This window comes from Neolamprologus multifasciatus, chromosome 23, assembly GCF_963576455.1.
Source record: "Neolamprologus multifasciatus chromosome 23, fNeoMul1.2, whole genome shotgun sequence".
In the NCBI taxonomy this organism is placed as follows: domain Eukaryota; kingdom Metazoa; phylum Chordata; class Actinopteri; order Cichliformes; family Cichlidae; genus Neolamprologus; species Neolamprologus multifasciatus.
The window spans coordinates 42,445,103-42,469,144 of NC_140460.1; the positions used below are offsets into that span (position 1 = coordinate 42,445,103).

The following is a 24,042-nucleotide window of genomic DNA, read 5'->3' on the forward strand; positions in this document are numbered from 1 at the left end:
AACAGGTTATATTAATAAGCACTGCAGTACAGACACTCTTCAAAGTAGTTGAGCAGAAGCAGGACCACCTCTTTCACATCATCTGAGCAGCCACTCTGCAGTCCCCATATCCTCTGAAGCCTAGCATCAGTCTGAAGGAACGTCTTGCTTTTGCTGACACCGACTGTGGTCATGTAGTCCAGAAGACCTTTTCCCCTTCAAATCCAAGTAGTCTGTATAATAGAGGCAGGAATTAGCAGCTGTCCTTGCAGTTTAAGGTAAAAGAGACACATGTTTGATAAGACTGACTTTCATTCTCTGGCGTATCACTGGCTGAACTAGCAGATGACATGGTTTTATGTGTGTTTTCTTAATAATCCACCAACGCATTTAAAAAAGCACCTTTGCACTCTGCAATAGTACAGTGGTCCCTCGCTGTAACGCAGTCCACCTTCCGTGGCCTCGCTGTTTCACTGTTTTTTTTTTGTGTGCAATTTTGTATGCTTTCAATTTTTATTTTTTTTTTTAAAGCGCATTGACCATTGTCAATCATTCTCATGCCGCATCTCCTGTACAGTCCAGAATGTGTTCAGCTTGTAAAATTTACATAAATCTTCGATCGCTAGCAGTGTGACTCTGGAGTGCTGCACTGTATGTTTGTAAGTTTTCTCCTCAACAAACACAACACCTGCCGTAGCACCCAAAAGGCAGAGGAAGATGCTAACCATCACACAAAAAGTCTGGACGTGCTAATGGAAGTTACTGTATTTTTGGGATTATAAGGCGCATTAAGTAAAACAAAACAATCAAACTTTACTCAATTCATTCTTCTCGCTTCCTCTGCTTCCTTCCATTAATTCATTAATGTTGAAGCCTCTTAATGTGACCAATATCTTTTCACAAAAGACGCAGGTGATCATTTTTAGTATTTCAAAAGCTAGCGAAAACTAGCATGCTAGCACTAAGTTATCAAGTATCAGTCCAAATTAGTGACGTGTCGTTGCGAATGAAACAGCTCTTAGAGCCGACTCTTTGAATTGAACGACGCGAGCTGCTCCTTATTGGGAGCCGTGGGTTTTTTTCTTTTTCTCACCCTCTCTCTCTCGCTCACACTTTTAGTGTCATCTCTAGTCTTTGCCTTGGCCAAGGGCAGCAGTATAAGGAATGACAAAAGTGACAGTTGTAATCACCCTTTTTTAATTCTTTTTACTCAAAAGTATCAAAAGCTATGTGGTAACATCTGGACTGATGTGTTTACTGTCAGCATTTTAATCAGGAGTTTAAAGGCTGTAGGTTGCAGCCATTGCTCTAACGGTGTGTATAAATGTAACAGTAATGAGCAGATGACAATGAGCTTGAATTAGATGTAATTTGCATCATCTTTCCAAGCAGAAGCATCACCAAAATGAGAACTGCAATAGCTAATCTGATCCAGGAGCTAACAGCAAAGGAAAATGCAGCGTGGAAATGGTTTTTAAAATCAGGAGTGAAATTTTAAATGTAAGAAATAAATCTTTTTAAATCCATTAACTTATTTTACTTTTTCTAAATTGTATTTTTTGTTTTTCGGAATTCAAAAATGTTTCTTGAAATTAGGATTTATTGAGATTTCTTTTTTGTGAAATCCATTTTCAATCTGAAGTATTTATTAATGAAATTCATTTTGAAATATAAATATAATTTTTATTTAAATGAAATGATTAAATAATATATTAATGTTTAAATAAATACAGTGATTAAAAAATGGATTTGATGCACATGGCTCTTCTGGTCCTCCACAGCTATCATGTGTCTGCTGTAAACGTGTTTTATTTGTTGGGCCAGCGGCTGCAACAGTCGAGGCTCGGGTGTGAAATTGATGGTTTTCAGGGTTTTTATCGTTAACTCGGTTTCCCCGGGCCTTTTCTCATGTTGTGGTTGTGCGTCTTATTTTGAAAGAAATAGTTCCACGTTACCATGGCGTCCAGAGAGCATTAAGGGGCAGAGAGGAGGATGTTACTCTCGATGTTGTTGGTGCAAGTTACACAATTACACAGTGAATTGATGTTTAGTATTATATTTACAAAATAGCAGTTTTTGTCTTGGCTGCATCCTTTTATTTTTTTTGTCTTATTTATCCGCGACTCCTTAAAGGCCGTGAAAATGTTGTCTGACATTAAACCGGTCTGTGGAGCAAAAAAGGTTGGGGACCGCTGAGTTAGTATTTCAAGATTTAAAAGGTAGCATTAAAGAAATATGAGGTCAAAGCATTAAATGTTGAGGGACTGGCTGTGTTAGTTCAGCGAATGGAAGTTATTTGGAAGGGAAACACAAATGTGTATACTTGTGTCTTGTTTTTCTGTATTTATGTGAATCCCACAAACTAAATGTGAATCTGATGAAACTAATGATCCTCGATATATACGGAGCCCAGCAGCAGACACCCAGTGCACGACTACAGTCACATGTTACAGTGTTACAGGCATATACAGTGTTCCTGAAACATGAAAACATTGGTTGAAAACTATAAAATTCTTTATAATTTTTTGTGATATGACTTTAACTAATTATACTTGCTGCACTGCAGTGTCGCTGATCAGGGACATACTCTCTTTTCACTACATCCAAACTCATTATAGGGCTGATTGACTTTGTGATGTTAATGTTTCGGAAATTCACTCAGTTAGTGTTAGGCTGCCTGTACAGCCATTTCCCTTTGTCTTAACTATGTAGTCAACAGTTTCTGCTCTGTTTTACTAATCATTGTTGTAAAGCTGTTGGAATCGGGCAGATCGGCATGCACTTTGACTCTCTTACTAAGATCCTGCTCATCTATCATGCAGTTTTGTTTTTTCATTTTGAGATGGGACTCAGTGCTGGTCAGCAGGAGATAAATCACTGATTTGGCTGCTTTCAGTTGCACTTAATGGGAGGATAATTAATCAACGCATTTTGATTGGAGCTGATTTTCCTCAACCAATAAAATATGAAAACTATATAGTTTAAAATGAAGAAGGTGCTATAACAGGACCTTGAATTAATATCAGTGAGATGCTTCAGAGCCTACAGGATAGATTTATAATCCCAGGAACTTTCCAGAACTCCCTCACCAAAGAAAATGTGCTGTTATTGACTCATTTCCACCAGTCGCAATCCTCCACAGTCCTCTGTGAGCCAACAAAGTATTCTCATTTTTAGTTATTGGGCAGTAATAACTAATTAATTAACTAATTAATGTTAACACAATTAGAGTTACGAGTGTCGCAGAGGTCAGATCAAACTTTGACTTCATTCCTGGCCACCAACACAAAACAGGATGTAGGATGGAAAACAGGAAGAATTGTTTGGACTCGTATTCACTTTATAGTATATTTATTTACACTATTTGCTGCTACTTTCACTCACAATGTGGTTAGGTACATGCACCCAAACTGGTTGTTTAATATAAGACAAGAATCTTGGTTTTTCTTGTTAAAAAGTAACATTTTGAAACCATTAATGTTTCAATTTACGATGCAAAACGACACATAGAAACATCACAGTTGGGGGTGAGGTCTAGGTAAGTTTAAAGAAATATATTAATATATTCTGAGAGCACAGAAAATCATTTCAAATAAAAGTTTGAACACTTTTTAAATTAAAGTCAAAACTTTGTCCTTCGTCCTAACCAACAAAACCATTTAGGAGATAACCAAGGTTAAGATCACCCTCTCAAGAACATACATGTGCATACACATCATATATCCAAGTAATCTTTTCTCTAGTAATTTGAAGATGATTAATCTGCTCAGACTCATCTGGTAAATGGAAATAACACTGTAAATATGCCATAGTGGAAACACTCAACATTCTTTCTGTTGTTCTTTTAGGACCATCTATCTCGTCGAGCTGGACTTGAGATAACCAAAGTGTTCTTCAGAGTGCTTTCTTCTGGGAGTGAGAGGTACCCAGCAGCCATCAACCTCCACAGAGTCTTGGGATGGGGAGCTCTGAGAAAGCTGCTTTGACTGGCCGGGACTCATGTGCTCAACTTGCATCCTGAGGAGAAGCAGGCAGCTTCTTGGTGGGGTGCCAAGGACCCAAGCGTGGACCACAACCACAACCTGCCAGGCTCGGGCTCAGCACAACAGGAGCATGACAGCATCTGGAGGCCTTTCATGGGTGTGTTACTGCATGGCTAAGGTCAGCGTTCTATGGATGGGGCTGGTGTTGATCTCGTCAGCTATTGTTCAAGCCCAGCAGCACCCCGTAGTCACCACCAATTATGGGAAGTTGCGGGGAGTGAAACTTACATTGCCCAATGAGATACTGGGACCAGTGGAGCAGTATTTGGGGATTCCATACGCAATGGCCCCAACGGGGGAGCGGAGGTTCCAACCACCAGAGCCCCCCATGTCGTGGCCCGGTATCAGGAATGCGACTCAGTTTCCTTCAGTTTGTCCTCAGTTCTTAGAGGACCGCTTTTTACTCAATGATATGCTCCCCGTGTGGTTCACGGCTAACTTGGATACAGTGGTGACCTACGTGCAGGAGCAGAGCGAGGACTGCCTTTATCTGAACATCTACGTCCCCACAGAGGACGGTAGGAAAACCCCGTTTTTCTGCTCGCTGTCATGTGTTTGTGTTTTTGCAGCTTATATTTCACTTTATTGGAGCTTTAGTATTCCTCTGGCAGACTTACACTCATCTCCCAACACCTGCTCAGTCTCACATCAATCTGCCACTTCCATTTTGTAATGATTCTGCAGTTTTGTATTGTGTTACGACTAAAGCACAGCTCTTTCATTGACAGACTGCTTTCACCGTTCCCTGAAAGACATTTACTAAGTGAATTATTCATCCACTAATAGAAGACATGAGCTTGGATTAGATGTAGACAGGTCTGCATCACCTACAGGTGCTGCGCTGGGCCAATGACCCAACTTTTCAAATATGCATTGTTAAAGCGCCACATTTCCTTCAAAGCTCCATGAATCCACAGGGTAATAATGTTAAATAATTTACATAACAATATTTTTAAAAAGAATCACAATTGTGATTTTCTAGTTAACTATAACTACAAAACATTTAATTGTTTTTTGTGCTGATATAACAAAAACATGGTATATACAGGAATTATAATCAGTGTTGGGGAGTAACGGAATACATGTACCGCCGTTACGTATTTAAAATACAAAATATGAGTAACTGTATTCCGTTACAGTTACCGTTTAAAAAGGTGGTATTTAGAATACAGTTACTTTGTTGAAATAAATGGATTACACGGCGGTACTTCCCTGTTTCATATTGTGGCGGGTCAGGACTGTTTGGGTTTTGTTTGACAGCTACGTTCTGTTGTTCCAGGCAGCGTTACGGTTGCCATGGTTACAGGGTGACGCTCTCTCTGCGTGGTTCCTGGGTGAGAGAGGCCTTTTTGTTGTTGTTGTTGTGCTAAGCTAACAGGCAGAATGCTACAGGTATAGCTCTAAAGAATGTAGCATCATGGGCAGTGTAGTCCGTGCTGCAGGGAGAATGGACTGCCATACACGTTATGTGTCTGTGAGCGAGGGAGGGAGAAAAAGGAAAAGTACGAGCTGTCATCGAGCAGAAACGGGAGCTGGAAGCATGTAAATATAATAATAACCACTGCAGCCAAGAAGAGAGCCTGACGAGCCCAGCTGTAAGTAAGCTATTAAGACTCGACTGTACACCGTGTTCGTGTTTTCCTCTAAAACAATAAGTTCTGTTGGAGCAGCCTTTCAACGCCTCTCTCTGTCTCTGCTAGCAAAGTTGACCCAGACAACAAAGTAAAGCTAGTTTTCAGCTACGAGCCGACACAGAACCCACCGTATTAGCCAGAGGTCCCTTTACTACGGTTCGGAGCCGCGGACCTTCAGTAACAGTAATAAATCACAGCAATAGTACATTCATGTAGTTGTAAACAGCATGATAATATATTAAGTAATCCAAAGTATTCAGAATACGTTACTCTCATTGAGTAACGTAACGGAATACGTTACAGAATACATTTTGGGGCATGTAATCTGTAATCTGTAATGGAATACATTTTAAAAGTAACCTTCCCAACACTGATTATAATTCTGCAGTTGCTAATAAAAGCACATTTTAAAACCTCTTTAAAGCAGAGTGAGTAGCACAATGGTTATTATGACATGATTTAATGAACTGGGACATAAAAAGTTGCTACCTGTTAATTGTAGCTAATAACACTGATCTTTAACCATCGAATCCATTTATTGATCTTTTTTTGGCTAACCCAGTTTCATATGTTATCATTCATATTTCATTTCAAGAAAAGATGTGATGATAAATAAATACATCCTGTTCAGTATTACAGAGCATTAAAATACTGAAGTCATTTACTGTGTGACGTTCAGGTGACCCCTTACTGGGACAGGAATTGAGCTGCCGATGGGGAACTGGGAGAAAAAACAGAAGCACAAGGTTATGTTAAGGTTATGGGACAAATAACTCAGCAATAAGCACTAATGAGTGAGCCAAATTAGCACCACGGTGGATTCATAAATGCACAGTCATAATGAGAGGATGCACTGCAGGTGCAAGAGTGCGAGCCTGGGGAGGTCCTGGTCACGTTGCCTGATTTTCTTTTCCAGATTACCTTTTACCTATTGATTTACTTACTTGATTTCTTTGGCAAATTTGATTTCGAGGGCTCAGCCAGTGAGCTCTCCTGACAGTCAGCACACAGTGGATTAGATAACCACACATGTTTCCTTTCTTCTTTCCTTTTTCTTTTCCAAAGAAAGAGGAAATGCAGATATTCTTGTCAAACGAGTCCACGCTGCTTTGTTAACCAAGAGCACTGTGTGATTAAATATTTTTTAAAAAGCATGAGGTTTGAGTGGAAGACTTCTATATTAGCTGATTTTCCACACTCTTGTGTTTGAAGGAGTACTTGTGATTTGGAGTAGGTGTGCTAATGGTACCAGCCGAGCACTTCAACAATTCAGGCTCTGCAGCATCGTCTGTGGACGGGATTCTGAAAGCACAGTGTGTGACTGGGAGTCAGTGAAGATCAGGGGTTGTAGCTCTGTTGTAGACTCTGAAACACATCAAGTTGTGTGTCTGGCTCATATCTTTGACAGTTCCATGCTAAATTTAGTCTGAGCCCTTGAGTACGCTGTAGATTAAAAAGTGCTGAAGAGAGGGATAATCTCACAATCCTACTTTGGTGCACAGTTGGAGCTAATCTCAAATTATTAAGGACTATTAAGCACTTCCATGCAAAACACACACACACACAAACACACACACACATATAAAGATATGAATTAGTGTAGAATAATATATACATACAATATGTATATAATAGTCTGATACTATGTTATAAACTGTTTGAGTGTTCTTGGATAAAATAGTCTGATCACATCTGGTTTGTGTTCATCACACCCGGGCGGACGAGGGAAAATCAGAGTGTCGGACTCCAGATTGTCAGTCCGGTGATTCAAACAGGAGCTCCTGCACATCGTCCTCATTTACAAACACATTACAGCTTACAGGTGGATTCACCTGTTTCAGGGCAGCTGGCCAAACAGTGACAAACCACTTATGGCTTCAGAGATAGAGAGTGAAGCTGGATAGCACGTCCTTGGTTTGTTAACATAAAACTCAATGTTGCAGCCAGAGGCTACAAAAGTGACCCCCCCCCCCCCCCCACACACACACACACACACACACACCCACACACACACACACACACACACACACACACACACACACACACAGACAGACTGACTTTTAGTTTTGTTCTCATTATTTTCATCTGAGTTATCAGTTCTGTCACCGAACTTAAACTAATGTGAGTCAGTTAGCCGCAACCAACAACCAGCTAACCAATGACGTGATGTTGTGTGCTGGCACTAAACATGCTCTGATAACTTTAAGGACTTATTTCTTAATTCCACCTTCACAAGTCTGTCAGTTTTTAAGAGTCGGGCTCCATAGTGTAGTGTTTCATGTCCAGAGTTCCCAGCTCTCAGACTGGTGATGGTCTGTGTAGGATACAGAGCATTACAGCGATTGCACTGTCACCATTTTCCCTCCTGAAGGACAAAAAGGCAAGTTTTAAACGCGTGATAAGCCGCAGCATCATTTAATGTTTGGTAAAGTTACCTTACTATAGCTAACTGGCTTTTGCTGCATAGTCAGACTGTACTGGACTTTTTGGAGTAAAGACTCGCTATCCTTGCTACGTCCCCTGAGTGCCGGAAAGAATGTTATAGTAATTCGCATAAATCCCTAAATGTATCCATAAATGTTTTGTTGAAGTTAAATGCAGTGTAGTCTTCTTACAGACTGTTTCCTCAGACTGTTTTTTTTTTTTTTTTTTTTTTTTTTTTGCCTGTCCCATTTGGTTCTTTAACCGTCAGAATTGTTGTCTGAAGACCAACAAGGATACCCAATGGATTTATTTTGCCAAATGGATCATCATGGCATTGCCGTATTGGTCCATTTGATCGACCTTTGTTTTTATTATTTATTTTATTTTATTTTCAGTTGTTACAGACGGGACAGACATGAGTGAGGGATAGGAAAGGGAGAAAGAAAGAGGAAGGAAAAGAAAAACAGAAGGGGAGAGGGACAGTGAGAAAGGGGGGAAAAAAATATCTCCGGGATCACCTGTTGAGAGAAAAAGAGAAAACAAGCAAAAAAACAAAACAAACCAAAGCAACATACTATACACAACACCATCGCATTAATCTAGCTAAGTGTAAACAGCAGTAAATACTAAATATTGAATGTTGTTGTGCAGCACGCAGGACAGACAGCGCACAATGTGCTTTGAAGTAGCAGCCAAGAAAGGTGTGATTTAAGTCTACAAACAGTGAACACCTGTGTGCACACCTGTGTGGATCGGCGCGCTTGTATTCAAATGGTTTCCCCATGTAATGGTCTGCAAGAGGATGTAGAGAGCCATAGCCCCGTCCCCCAGGGCATGAAGCAGGCATGGAGGAGATCCAGGCCCCAGACATCCAGAGGCCCCAGAGTGCAAGAGCCCAAGGAGGACCACCGGAGGGGCATCCGTGCCACCTTCATGGGAAGGGCTGAGGATACCCAGGCGAGGGGTCACCCAGTAGCCACCGGGCAGAAACTAGAGGGGGCTGCACCGGCGTGCCCGCCGGCTCCGCCGGCAGCCAGCTGTGCCAGAGTGAACCGAGCCGCAGGCCCAGAGGCCGGAGGCCCGAGGGCCCTCCGCGCCCCGGAAGAGGCCTGACTGAGCAGCAGGCGCCAGGCCCCGCCAAGTAGCCACCGGGAGTGAGCTGGTACATACCTGAGCGCCCAGCCCCGGACACCAAGAACCAACAATGCACCGACTCCTGAGGGCATCAGTCACAGGCAGGGAGTGTGGTGAGGGGAGATAGGCCTCCACACTTTGGAGGGCCTGGAAATTCCCAGAGAGGTGGAGTCTAAGACCCGACCTGACATATAGACACAGACAAACAGGCACACACAGACACAGACATGCATTCCCACCCTCATGCACACATATACAAACACTCAGCACTCACCCAACGTAGGAATAAACGTAAATGGACATGTACACACAATCACACTCCCCAAACCCATTTTTATTTCTGAGAAACTCTTCTTCTTATACTCATGTACACCCACAGCTGTTTCCAGCTGTTTTAGTCAGACTGACTGTCCCAGCATTGTGTTGCCTGCATCCAGCCATCAGATTCAGAATGATGTGATATTTCTCTTTAAACATTTGATATATTTAAACTAGGAAACATATTGTCTTCTGTGAGTAGAATATGAGTCTATGAAAGTTCAAACTGCAGTATTATTCTTTTATTTTACATATCAAAACTTTTTTCAGAACCAGTTTTTATTTATCCAAGTTTTTATAAAATTGTCACTCTCTGTGTTTATATACTTTTAATAATTAGTAATTCATTTTAAACTCCGGCTGTCTCCCATGTGTGTCTGTTGTCACATCTCCTTTTAGTCACTTCCCTTTCCCTTACCGCTAAACCAGCAGATGACTGTGTTTTGCAGTCAAATAAAGCAATATTATTGATATCTCTTATCCCAGAGACACATTTGGTGCAGATCTGTAATGTCAGTAACAGAATTTGTCTTCCACAGTGGGAGTGTTTTTTAAATAGAAGATTTCCTCTTCAATGTGCTGTACAAATGATTTAACTGTACAAAAGGCCTCAGTTCAGTTGGGCTAGATTGAGTCACTCTGTTCACGTTGGTTCTTTCCTAAACTGTTCTTTTTTTATGCTCTTTATCAGGATACATACATGACAAAGGCCCAGACTCAATGATTCATAGTGTTACTGAAAAAACATAACAGTCCTGCAGGTGACAGACAGAAATGTACCTTTTATTTTTATTACAATGAAATGAAACCTCTGAATGTAAAGTGTCATGAGAAGACTGCTGTGACTTTTCTCCAAAGCTCTCTGAGGTCGTTTCAGTTTGTGGTCAATCAAAAATGCTGCAGCAAAGACAACAAATAGAAGCAGTGATGATGTCTCATCTTTCCTTCCGTGTTTGAAGCAATAACCAGGCCAGAAGAGCAATAATAATAATAATAATAATAATAATAATAATAATGCCACTATTCATTCACTCTCACATCCACACACTGGTGGAGGCAGCTACAGTTGTAGCCACAGCTGCCCTGCAGACTGACAGAAGCGAGGCTGCCATATCGCCATACCTATGCAAGTGTTGCTATAGTTACTGTGCATTGTGATTTGTGTTTGGTAGGAGTTGACCTATAAAAGATTCAGCCACATGCAATTCTTGGTACAGGCAAAGAAACGTACCGACCCTCATGTTTTACTGTTTTTGTTGAAATCCTCCAGAACAGATGCTGTTCAGCCCTTTTCAACACTGCGATGACATTTATCCAACGGGGTCTTCAAAGGTTTTCGTCAGACCAGACATGGTGAAACATGGAAACATTAGTCCAGGCAGCATTATGTCTCTGAGTTATTTTAATGCAATTTTGAAAGCTGTAGGAGGCCCTGTGTTTGGAGGTGAATCTGTATGAAAGCACAACATAGAGGCTTTAGACTACAGCAGGCCACCTACAATGGACATTTTTACTTTGACAAGCTTGTGCAACATCTATGGTTTGGTAAATGGGCCAAATATTTCATTGCATCCTATGTCAGCATCACATTAGGTCTTATTATTGCACATATAGAACCAAACGTGTGAGGCACAGTGGCTAAAAGAGTTATAATAAATTACCACTACAGGCTGAGCTCAGCAGGGAGTGACATGTGTATCCCAGTTAGAGCTCCCCTCACTGTCCATCACATTTATATCCCTTGAGTTGGCCTTTTCAGAAATCCAGTGTAATGTCAAAATATCCTGCCAGCTGAGGATCAGACTGGATTTATAGTTTTTCTGCACCTCAAGTGAGTGAGAGATTAAGACACCTATTCTTTGTCACCCAAAGTTGAAAGAGTAAAATCCACTACAGCCGGAGCTGAGCACGTTCAATGACTGTATTTTCATAGCCTTTTAGATTTCTCACTGAATTCACTGGGCGAGCAAACGAGGCGCTGTCTGCAACAGCAATGCCCAGCCCTTCTTTTCATTTGTTTGCATAAAGACAGGATGTGGATATGGAGATGTGGATACACGAAATGGGAAGCAGAAGAAGGGGAGTGTGTACGTTCCTTTATCAGCCTCTGCAGTAGACTGGGGAGGTGGTATGCAGCTGTGGTGTATTAATCAGAGTGAAGGTGTTTCCTCAGGGGGCTTTCTCACAGAGTAAGACAATGCTGTGGCTGACTCACTCCCGTTTTTACATTTCCAACATCATTGCTTCTGTTTTACTGCTTAACATTAGGCCCAAAACAGTCTTAACATTTCCTTCATATACCCTTCTATTGGCATTACCAGCAGATTAATCTTTCAGTGGTCATGATTTACTCCAAACTGTAAAACCAGAAGACATTTTTCAGGTTTTTGTGCTGCAGCAAAGACAAAAAGACTGACTTTTCCAAGCCAGTGCAGTCCAGCTTTTTACCTCCCTAAGGATCAAAGTGTCTCCTTTTGGGAAATAAAATCAATCAATTAATATTTTCAGTCATTTTTATAGGTTTTACAATTATAAAATTACAGTATTATTCAGCCTCCTTTCTTCTGTGCTCGCACAGTTAGATGATTGGACTGATCCAGCACCTACAATTCACTGCGGTGCCCAAGCTCAGGGGGATGGACTCTAGTGCCTCATACAGCCAAACCCAACACAAATTGAAACACACTACACATTGTTTCATGTCTTTTCAGTGTATGTAATTAAAATGTCATATTTTTATAGAGCTTTTCTAAAATTAGTGACCACAAGTCAAACAAGTGCATCAAGAAAAAAGTATGCTAATGCAAAGTGAACTGTCTGAACCATGAAGCACAAACACAAAATAATGCTGCATTAATGTTGCTAATCTGCTAACCCTTTTTGCCTGTTTTAGCTTGATGAATATCTACCATACTCTTATCACAATAATCTATGTTTTATACCTTCTCATCTAAAAAGATGAGGAAAAGGAAGTAATACATCTTTAAATGTATTATTGTATTTATTTTTCTCTCTATATATTCCACCAAACAGCAACGGGAAATTTTCTTTAAGTATTGAGTGACTCGTGTTCACATCCAAGATTTATGAAAATGCAGCATGTGTGAGGCCTTTCATGCTCCCACCTTTTGTTGCTGTACTGATCCTAGTTGTTACTGTTCAAGGCTGCATTTTCACTAATACCACAGCTGTGATCTTTTCAGCACTAAGCCTTCTAGAGTTGAAAGTGTCATGAAGGCAGGGAAGGTTACGACACACATTCATTCACATGAAGAAGACAAAAGGACCAGTGTTGGTCAAGTTACTTGGAAAAAGTAATCAGTAACTAATTACTGATTACTTCCTGAAAAAAGTAATCCCATTACTTTACTGATTACTTATTTTCAAAAGTAATTAGTTACTTAGTTACTTTTTAAAAACACGATTTACACCCTGAATAGGTGATAAAGTGATAGATCTTTCAGCCCAATTCTACTTTTTCTGCATCATCATCATACAAAATGTAATCAAATGGAAAAGTCTCTTTTTAAAACTTGTTTTATTAGTTTTAATCTTTTAACTTTATGCATCAAGCAAACATTTAATTATCTGCAACATTCTCTGACTGGAAGAAATTAGTTTAACATTTAAACCTATTTTCTGCACATTCCAGCACATAAAATAAAACAGTTTTTTGTGTTTACACTCACTCAATAAATACAAGTAAAACACAGCAGAAAATAAATAAAGTCACAGACTAGCGGTCCTGTTGCTCTATTTTCACCTGTAAAGCAGGAGTGGGGTAGGCGGAGGTTTACCCTGGTGCAGGTGTGCAGCGGTCAGTGGAAGAATCCGCGAGTTTCTCTGTGAGTTTCACATTCCCATGGCAGCGTACACTCGATGCTTGCTCGGACGTTTAGGGTTTTTTTCGCTGTACGCTAATGTTTTTATGGAATCAAACTCAAAGTAAGGTCAGTACTTCCACGCTTTAAACGCTGCACGCTCATACTCTCTCTGCACTCGATATATGATCCATTGTTGATCTGCACACAGCTGTTGTCACGAATGTCGCACTCGCTTACGTCATTGTCATGAGACACAAAAAAAATCATGGTTTTAGTAACACAGTAACGCAGCGTGCTTACAGGAAAGTAACAGTAATCTAATTACCTTTTTTGCAATAGTAATCCCTCACTTTACTCAAAAAAGTAATCGGATTACAGTATCGCATTACTGCCCATCTCTGGTCAAGACGTAGCAGAAAGACAGAAGTGGTGTCTGTCTTGCAAACTCCTCTTCTGCTCGTCAGAGGTGACAGCGATATGACAGCAGTCAGGATTTTAAGAGTGTGATCTTGCACTTGGCTGTCATCATCTTTAAACAGCCCTTGAAAAATACACGGTGGCATATGAGTGATACCATAAGCTTAGATTAGTTAGATCAGTTTCCACGCTGTTTTCCAACTTTCAATCAACCCAATTAACCCATCGATTTATTTATTTATCTATTCGTGTAGATTCCCAAATCAGGTTTTGATAGTGTATTTTTTTTTTTTTTTTTTTTAGTTTTACTGCCATTTTGCCAAAGTTACTGGTATCTCAGAGATATGCAACACAGCTTACAAAAGAACTGAGATGTTATGTAAAAACAAAATAAAAACAAAATGCATGACTTGCAAGTCATTAAAACTCAACGTGCATTTGGAAATAATATGAAGACTCATCCAACCATCCAGTCATGTTCTTCTGCTTATCCGGGGCCGGGTCGCAGGGGCAGCAGCCTAAGCACAGAAGGCCAGACCTCCCTCTCACCTGCCAGCTCCTCCAGCTTGTCCGGGGGAACACCGAGGCGTTCCCAGGCCAGCCAAGAGATATAATCTCTCCAGCGTGTCCTGAGGCTGCCTTTGGGCCTCCTCCTGGTTGGACATGCCCAAAACACCTCACCCAGGAGGCACCCAGGTGGCATCCTTATCAAATGCCTTCACCACCTCCTTTTCATGTGGAGTCACAGCAGTTCTATTCTAAGCCCCTCTTGGGAGGAAGCTCATTTCCGGCACTTTTACCTTTTTTACCTTTGTGACCAAAATGAGGGCAGATCAACTGGTGAATCAAGGGCATCGCTTTATGCTCAGCTCTCTCTTCACTGTGATGGACCGGTACAACGTCTGCATCATTAAAGCCACAGCACCAATCCGTCTGTCAATGTCCATTCTCCTCTCACTCATGAACAAGAGTCTGAAATACTTAAACTCCTCCAATTGGGGCAGCAACTCATCCATGATCCGACGTGGGCAATCCACTGTTTCCCAGCTGAGGACCATGGCCTCAGACTCGGAGATGCTGATTCTCATTGCTGACGGTTCACACTCTGCAGTGAACCACTCCAGTGCGAGCTGGAGGTCACCACCTGATGAAGCCGACAAAACCACATCATCTGCAAAAAGCAGAGAGGAGATTCTGAGACCACCCAAGCAGAAGCCTACTGGCTCTTCGCTACGTCTTGAAATTCTGTCCATAAAAATTATGAAAAGACAAGGACTTTCCAAAGATTTTCCAGCACCCTGATGTAGGCATTTCCAGGGTAACACCCTGGTCAACACACAACATCGTAGAGGCATCTCAAGCAAGATTACAGTATTATTCTCCGGGCGAACCTCCTCCACCCAGCGGCTCTGCCACCAAGGAGTTCTTTAACTGCTTCAGTGACCTCACTCTGGCATCAAATTGCATCAAATCCATTTCTCAAAGCAAAAAAATAAATATATAAAAACAAAACAGAAAAGCTGGGCATCATCTGTGTAGCTGATTTTATGTTATGTCTTCCAATAGTACTGCCCAGGGAACGTAGGCATAATGTGAACAGAAATAGAATAGCCAGAAAAATATTTATAACCTTGACCAGTTCTCAGAAGTACAGTTCATGCAGAATCCACAAAAATAAACACTCTAGCATCTACAGAGTTTAGCTTTAGAAATGGAAAATTACATGGTTATATACACTAATGGTCAAAATGTTTAGAACAACCACATTTTTTTAATCCCTTTTCATTGAAAATTATTCCGTTTAATGTCTCACTGCACTCTGAAATGAAAGCATTGTGCAAATAAGCAAATCATGGAATCAATTTATGGACCAAAATGAACCAAAACTTTGACTCATCAGGAGCCCCCTTTGCCAGATATAACAGCTGAACACAGCTGTGGCTTCTTTCTACAATAGAAATCAAATATTCTCCCATATCTGTTGCAGAAGTTCCCATAAACGTGGACCTTGTAGGTTGCTTTGCTTTCACTTTTCTGTCCAGTTCAAACCAGCTCAATGGGGTTTAAGTCTGGACTCCATGTTTTCAAGCTCACCATCTTGTTCTTTTTCCTGAGGTAGTTCTGACATAGCTTGGACTGTTTGGGGTCATCGTGCTGTAGGATGAACCCCTGACCAACTAGCCTCATACCAGAGGGTCCTGCATGGTGCTGCATGAATGCTGTGGAGCTGTTTTGGTTCAGGGAGCCTCTCACTCTGTACAAGTCACCGACCCTGGATCCAGCAAAACAGCCCCAGACCATCACACTTCCTCCTCCATGTTTGAACGTTGATGCCACACACTGTGGAACCGTCCTTTCACCCACTCGACGGTGTACAAAGATCCTGCGTGATGAACTGAAGGTTTCAAACTTTGATCCATCAGTCCATAAAACCTTCTTGCAGTCTTCAGTAGTCCAGTGTCGGTGTTTCATGGCCCAGACGAGCCTCTTTGTCTTATTCTGGCTTTCTTGCTGCAACTCGTCCTGTCAAACCTGCAGCTTGAAGTTTTCTCAGCTGAAACTGAGACTTTCTCACTACGACCACTATGAAGCTGCTTGAAGCTGTTGTCCTGTGAGCCGCCATCACACAGCTGTTAACTCTCAGAAACTTGTCCTCTGAGTCAGTCTGTCTTTGGGTCTGCAGACCTCCTCCTGTCACAGTTTCTGAGCCTTTGATGCTGAAGGAAACTGGACTCACTGACACCTTGACTTTCTTTGCAGTTTCTCTGTAGGACAGACCGACATTTATAAGTGTTATGATGGTGTCTGTTCCACTGTTAATGGCCTTTTTCTCACCATGTTTGTAGCAACACATTACTTTCTGCAGTACAATACTGTTCAGCTGATGCTCACGAGGGTACATCAGTGTGTTCAGCACTGCTTTCATGCAGACAGAGGGGGAAGTAATCCAGAAAAGTTGGAACAGCTGTAGGAATTAGTAGCAGCAGCTTTCAAGGCTTGATCAACCTCATTGCTGCACAACAGCTTTAAACTGTTAACTCATGTTGTCCCTGAAAAAGGCTTTTTGTATAATTCTGAAATGCACATTATTCTTCAGTTTTGGCTAACCTTACCTTTTTTAGCCTCTGGCAGTTCAGCACTTACCTTTGTACCTTAAGCTGTTCGTTGGACTTGAATGACTCGAACTGCAATAAATAACTTGAAAAATTGGGCTGTTCTATTAGTTTGACTAAGTTGGTGTTGTTAAGACTTTTTAAACAAGAACAAAGATATACACTTGGGCTTAATTTGGGCTGTAAGTATTGTGCAGAAATAATATCATCAGAGTCATTGTTTTTTTACCTTTTTGTAAAACATCAAATCTTGATCAGTTTCCAATGCAGGGAACATGTGTTTTGCATAATAGCTAACACAAACAAACACTTTACAATGAATTAATTAATTTTGGCAGCAAAACTAATATGTTACACATGCCTTCTTTTTATAGGCTGTGTATATTTGTTCATGAGTAGAAAACATAAACAGAGATTTTCAAATGCTGCTAAAATGTGCCAGTTTATCATGTGACCGAGTTCTTGAAGGTCGTAGCTGTTTTTCAAGAGTCTCCTAGTTTTTGCTCTCCTTGCAGTATCCATGAGCAAACTCAAATCCAGGCTTGATCTTTGGGATTAACCTTTTAAATCAGAGGTTTCTCAGGCAAAGGGGAAGCTTTAAGCAGGAAGGAGGTCCCTATAATTAATCATCTAAAATGTCCTTTTGTACATTTTGTCCTTCATTGCTTGGTGCAGCATGAGCGCTAACTTGTTGTTTAGAAAGAGAAATTTGTAGCTCTGGAAAACGTTTGCCACGTGTGTGTTTCTTTGTTCCTGTCTTCTATTAAAACCTTGCTGTGCATGATAATAACCAAACCGCACAGTATCGATTTTTCTTTTTTTTGTTCTCTGTGCTGTGTACACAATTATAGATCAAATGGAGATTAAAAAGCCAAAGTGCATGTTTCAGTTAAAGTTAGGGATGGGTATCATTTAGGTTTTATCCGATACCAGTACCAAACCGGTACTGGTACTGGTACTGAAACGGTGCCGGTGCTTAAACGGTGCTCAAACCGGTGCTCAAACCGGTTTGGTGCTTAAAGAATCAAGAACACAAATGTTGTCCAAAAACCTCTCATGTTCAGCTGTTTTTTTGTAAAAAGATAACAATGTTAGCCTTTTCTGCAGCTATGGGGCATATATGGTATCACTCTTGGCTGGAAGCAGCTTAAACAATGGAAAAAACACAAACTTTGTCCAAAAACCTCTCATGTTTAACTGTTTTCCACTTTTTCTTTGGTCATTTTAGCCTTTTTGGCCAGGGTGAAGGGAGTATCTGCCATCAAACAAGAAGACAGCCGCATGTAGCTATGATGGTGTTTGCTAGTTCACCTTACATGCATTAATGTAATAACGTGGTTAGCCTACTCAACGTAAATTACACACGAACAACATTAAGCTACTCATGCAGAGAAGAACGGCTGCTGCTGCATCATCATCCTCATCATTTCTGCTACACTGGCAGGGCTAGGGGCCAGGACTCTCCTCTTCGGGTTTTTGGGGGATGTTGCTAACTCCGGGTCGATAACAGGCACCACACCCGCAGTAGATGTGCTCGGTGTGAGGTCTCGCAGCAAGCTATCAAATACGGCGCATTTCTCGGCTTTTAAAAAAACGCTATGCATCCCAGGTGTTTCATCAGATTTGAGGTGTTACCTCCTTTGACAGTATCACAGTAACAGCTTAAAGCACTTGTTGCAACTGCTGAGTTTGCATCTTTTGCTGTGAAGTACAGCCAGAATTTGACCGCTTCACCTTGGGCATTTTTAATCTGTAGCTCTGCTCTAAAAGAACGTACGTACCTGGACCCGCCTACTATCCTCGGAAACGTAAAATGATTGGCTAGAATCTAAAATGTATCACAGCTCAGGAAAAAAAAGCACCGAAATGTGCGCTGCTTTTCGGTCTGGTTACTACCGTTTATGTCAGAACCGGTGCCGGTACCCATCCTTAGTTAAAGGGTACATTGAACTAAAGACATTTCACTTTAGTGTCTTTGCCCACCTTCTCTCTTAGTTAGTCATAGAGTTGGTAATTCCACAGAAAATTGGCTATGACTAAATGAAACCTAAATATCTTCATTCATATAATTTCTAATCTGTTTTTGACCAGAAAGTGAGAATAAAATAAGGAACAGTAAAAATGTATATCATCTTTCTCTTCCACCAGATCTGCCACCAGTTTCTCTGGTTATCAACGACCCACTTTACTCTGTCCCAGTATGGTCTCATCGCCTCGTCCAACCCTGCTTTTTATTTTAGTCTTTACTTGCTTAGATTATTTTGCCACAGCAGTAATTCTCTGCTCGACTCAGCAGAATCAAAGGTTCCCTTCCCTCCCATCACATTCCCCTTCTCCTCCCCAGCTCAGTATCCCATCCCAAATTCTGGATTGGTAATATATTAGTAAATTAACTGAAATAACTGAACTAAAATGTATGTATTAGCTATACTTGTTACATTAATTATTTCTGATGCAAAAACAGTGATTGACAAAAAGTTACAATCAAATCATTATGTATTTACTTATGTAAAAATGTTGCAAGCATATGTGCAACATCATCAGTTTAACATCCTCATTTCTAACTCAGTCTATCTCAGTTTGAGCCACTGATTACATCATGAAAACTGTGACAGATGAACCAATTTCAGGAGTAAAGCTTTTTATTGTGTGGTCAACTTGCTTTCTATGAATTTTGGTTGAATAAAATGCTGAAAAAATATCATGAAGTGATACATTTGAAATACTCAGAATGTTTTGTAGGTAACTGTGATTTATTTATTTACTGTTTTATATTAGGATCTTGCAAAAACCTTGCATTTCCTCAGAGGTTTCATTACATTTACCCCAAAGAGGGTTAGCACATTTTACATGACATTAGATGGACCAGTCCACTGGGAGATGATATTTTGATGTTAAAACAGATCTGAAAACACTATTTGCTGACAGCAGGTGTTGAGAAAAGAGACAAAAGAGCCATATTGCATATCCACCTTTTTAACTGCCTGTGACTATGCACTCAGTCGTTTTCCTACTGAGACACTGCTAGCTCAAATTCACTGTTAAAGAGTAATATACCAGCTAAGTTGAAACATCAGATTTTAATATAGCCTGATGCACCAGGAGAAAAGATTGATTTATGCTGAGAGGTCTCGAAAAAGCATCTTCAGGCACTTCTTTGGCTTGTTTTTTAAGGGAAGCACTCAGGATCGATGCACACTGACTGTTTGAACATCTGCAGTGGCAATTTATTACTGCTGTAGCTCCCCTGTGGTTCCACCTATACCTCCGTGGCTGATGCAACAGGCAGCACTGCAGAGAACCTTTTAGACTTCATCTGCCACGATCACTCTTGAAGTTTGCTTTTGAGCATTAGCTGAACTTTTCTAACAACTGCAAATGACGTATAAAGACAGTTTCACACTTTTTTATTGTGTTGCATGATTAGGAAAGCATTGTGATGAGTCTAGAGTATAGTGGCTTCACAGACACCAGTTCATTGGCCAAGGCTTCAAACTGCCATCCAGTCGAGTATCCAGACATTTACTACATCCAGGTTTAGCTACCAATGTCCTAAAGTAAGAAACCAAAGGACTCTTCCAAGAGGCCGCGTTCAACAAAGTCGTACACAGTAACAACTTATTCAAATCAATTTCATTTCAATTATATCTATACAGTGCCAAGTTACAACAACAGTCGCCTCAAGGTGTTTTAGGTAGATCCTACAATAAGACGTACAAGGAAAAACCCAACAATCATATGACCCCCTATGAGCAGCACTTTGGCGACAGTGGGAAGGAAAAACTCCCTTTTAACAGTCACATTTCCAATACAGAACTTGATATAGGGCTTGGCACTGCGTCTGAGGGGGGTGTAGGCTGGGCGAGGTGGGGGAGGGGTATGGCTCTATATGCCTGCTTGATGTTGGAGTAAAGATGATCTAGAGTTTTCTCTCCCCTGGTGGGACATTTGACATGCTGATAACTTTGGGAGCACAGTCTTTATGTCGGCCTTATTAAAGTCACCTGCAATTATGTGAACACCGTCGGGATGAGGGATCTGGCATTGGAGAGATGGAGGCTTGGCAGAGGTGGCTTATGTGGTTGGTTTTTTAGCCTCAGCAAGGCCCTGGCGGGTGTAGAAAGGAGTACTGAGACGGAGACGCTGCTGCAACAGTGTGCATCTTTAGGTAACACTCTGCCTATTGCCTTCTTATTAAATAATTTTTAAAATAATTTTTAAAAATATTTCTTGAACTAGGGGCGATCGTGGCTCAAGAGTTGGGCATTCGTCTTGTAATCGGAAGGTTGCCGGTTCGAGCCCCGGCTCTGACAGTCTCGGTCGTTGTGTCCTTGGGCAAGACACTTCACCCGTTGCCTACTGGTGGTGGTCAGAGGGCCCGGTGGCGCCAGTGTCCGGCAGCCTCGCCTCTGTCAGTGCGCCCCAGGGTGGCTGTGGCTACAATGTAGCTGCCATCACCAGTGTGTGGATGATTGTGTATAGTGTAAAGCGCTTTGGGGTCCTTAGGACCAAGTAAAGTGCTTTACAAATACAGACCATTTACCATTTACTAGGGATGAGATGAGCGGCGAGAATGAGACACAGGCACTAGAGCCTCTTAATGCGTGTTGTGTTTGTTTTACACCGGCGTGGAATTACCAAACATAGAGAGGGGACAGTCTAACATGTGAAACAGGAAAATACCGTCGTGTAATCCATTTATTTCAACAAAGCAACTGTATTCTGAATACCACCCTTTTAAATGGTAACTGTAACAGTAACTATACAGTTACTCATATTTTGTATTTTAAATACGTAACAGCGGTACATGTACTCCGTTACTCCCCAACACTGGTTAGTGACTCGTAGATGAAAATCCGATGGTGTTTTTCCAGGTTCAGTTTTGACACAATCCCAAACACCACTTGCTGGAATGAAGCACCAAACCGTGATAGAGCCTCCACCATGTTTTACAGATGGCTATAAACAGTAATATACAATATAGGGATGCAACGATACCAATTTTTTCAAACCGATACGATACCGATACTTGGATCTGAGTACTTGCCGATACAGAGTACAAAAACCGATACTTCTACCACACACACAAATGCAATGAATTGGAAGACAGGTTTTATTTTATTCACTGCCGATAATAAATGGGAATTTCATATCGCAGCTCGAGTATGCTGAGAAGAATCCTATGTTTTCCACGACTGGCTTCGGCTGATCATCCAGAGCGATAAAATGAGTCGAGCCTCTGTTATTTTAACTGCCCGTGGATTTTCTCTTGACATTTTTCTTCGCTTTTCCAAAACCTGAGTTAAAGTTGGCTGTTCCACACTGCTGACATTTTGTTTAGCCTAGCTACAGCAGCCTCCAGTTTCTCTTTTTTATCTGGAGCCGCCAGTCTCACTCGCCTAACCCTGTGCCTGTTTAGCGCGGGATGTCCCCCTGGTGGCCAATCTAAAAAACTACAACAAAAATGACAAGCCACCCTCTGATTAATGAAATAAGTTAGTATCGGTTCATGGTATCGGTTAACTTTTACGAGTATGAGTACACACACATTTTACAGTATCGGCCCCGATACCCGATACCAGTATCGGTATCGGTGCATCCCTAATACAATATAAAGCACCTTGAAGAAAACGTTGTCAATACTCAAAACTTTCAAATCGAGATACATGGCTACATCAGACTTGTCACCCCATTCTTGTGTAATGTGTCTCTGATGGGTTTAAACAAACAGAGTAGGTGGTCTGCAGTGCAGGTTTGTTCCTCATGCCCTGGGCCAAAAAGCAACTATCACTCCTGAGAGAGGAGGTTATATCCCTGTGATTGCAGTGATAGTGGTGCGATGGAGACGCACTTTACCGAGTTTCCATTAACCATCTTCCACTGCCAACAGCAGAAAAAGGCCCCTCCACCCCACTACACTACCCCAAACATTACCCCACTCTCCTCACTCTCTTCAGCCTCCACATATAAAATGAGTAATGTGTGCAACACGCGCAGCCAGTAGAAGAATATATTCTCTCCCCAGCCTGGATGGCAGTGATGAATGTGTGGGATAGAGTTGCTGCACAGTCACCCAGGCAGCTCCACATGCCCAAGAGAGTACAGAGAGCCAGATACACAGAGATAGTAAGAACAGGGCAGAGAGAGGAGTACTTGAAGCACTTTGATTTCTTTAAATCTAAGTGCATTCCAAGCTGACAGGATGGGGACATGGTGCCCCAAGACCACCTCTCCTTCTCCAGTCATAAAACACAGCTCTAAATCTATGGGCTTCTCTCTGTTGGATAAAAGTGCCCTGAGTGCATTCACTCACCTCCTCCTTCCCTCCTGACGTCTGACTCCACTGGTGCAATACACCAGAAGAGATGGGTAGTACCGGTTTGTCTGTTAGTTTGATGGAGAGCCAACAAATAGTTTTGCCTGAGCCCACAGAGGCCTGAAGCGACCATCAGATGCCTATCAGTTAGAGACTATGACAGTGGCAACGGCTGTTGTTCTTTCTGCAGCTGCCTCTTCAAGGTTGTTTCCACCACCCACACTGTTCCACTGGGTCTCCGCTAATGTGGAACTGAGTGATAAACAGGAGCACACTAACACCATGCAGCCATCACGGCCCTGTAATTAACAGGCCTGCTTTTATGCATAGTAAGTCCAAGGTTGGTTTGGGGTGTCAGCGCCAGCTCCTTCTGAGAGCTTTGATGCAGAGACATCAGCAAATCTAAGGTACAAATTCAGTGCACAGCAGAGATTAATAACCTCTCTCCGTGGGCTGCTCTCCACTGCTTCACTTCATTGTTTTCTATGCAGAGGAGTGGAGTGATGCACTCCTCCTGCTCTGTGCCCGCCTGCCTAAATTTGTAGCAAGCTTACTGACATGCCTCATACATAGGGATGCAACGATACCAATTTTTTCAAACCGATACGATACCGATACTTGGATCTGAGTACTTGCCGATACAGAGTACAAAAAACGATACTTCGACCACACACACACACACACACACACACACACACAAATGCAATGAATTGGAAGACAGGTTTTATCATATTCCCTGCCGATAAAAAATAAAATCTTAATAAAAATGACCACAAAAAAAGTGAAAAATAAGCACTTCTGTTAAATTATTGCAGAGTCTCCACATTGTAATTTAACAAA

At 41.5% G+C, this 24,042-nt stretch overlaps 1 protein-coding gene and 1 long non-coding RNA gene across 2 annotated transcripts in view; one reads left to right on the forward strand and one right to left on the reverse strand.

Moving 5' to 3' along the window:
* LOC146492421 (uncharacterized) overlaps window positions 1-24,042 on the reverse strand; it is a 425,011-nt gene that overhangs the window by 271,925 nt on the left and 129,044 nt on the right. The gene's annotated exons all lie outside the window — the stretch shown is intronic.
* Window positions 1-24,042, forward strand: part of nlgn4xa (neuroligin 4 X-linked a) — a 125,300-nt gene that overhangs the window by 10,569 nt on the left and 90,689 nt on the right. The window contains exon 2 of the mRNA XM_085151409.1: window positions 3,828-4,540. Coding sequence (XP_085007535.1) covers window positions 3,979-4,540 — 562 coding nt within the window. The 5' untranslated portion in view covers window positions 3,828-3,978. The remainder of the gene's footprint in view (window positions 1-3,827; window positions 4,541-24,042) is intronic.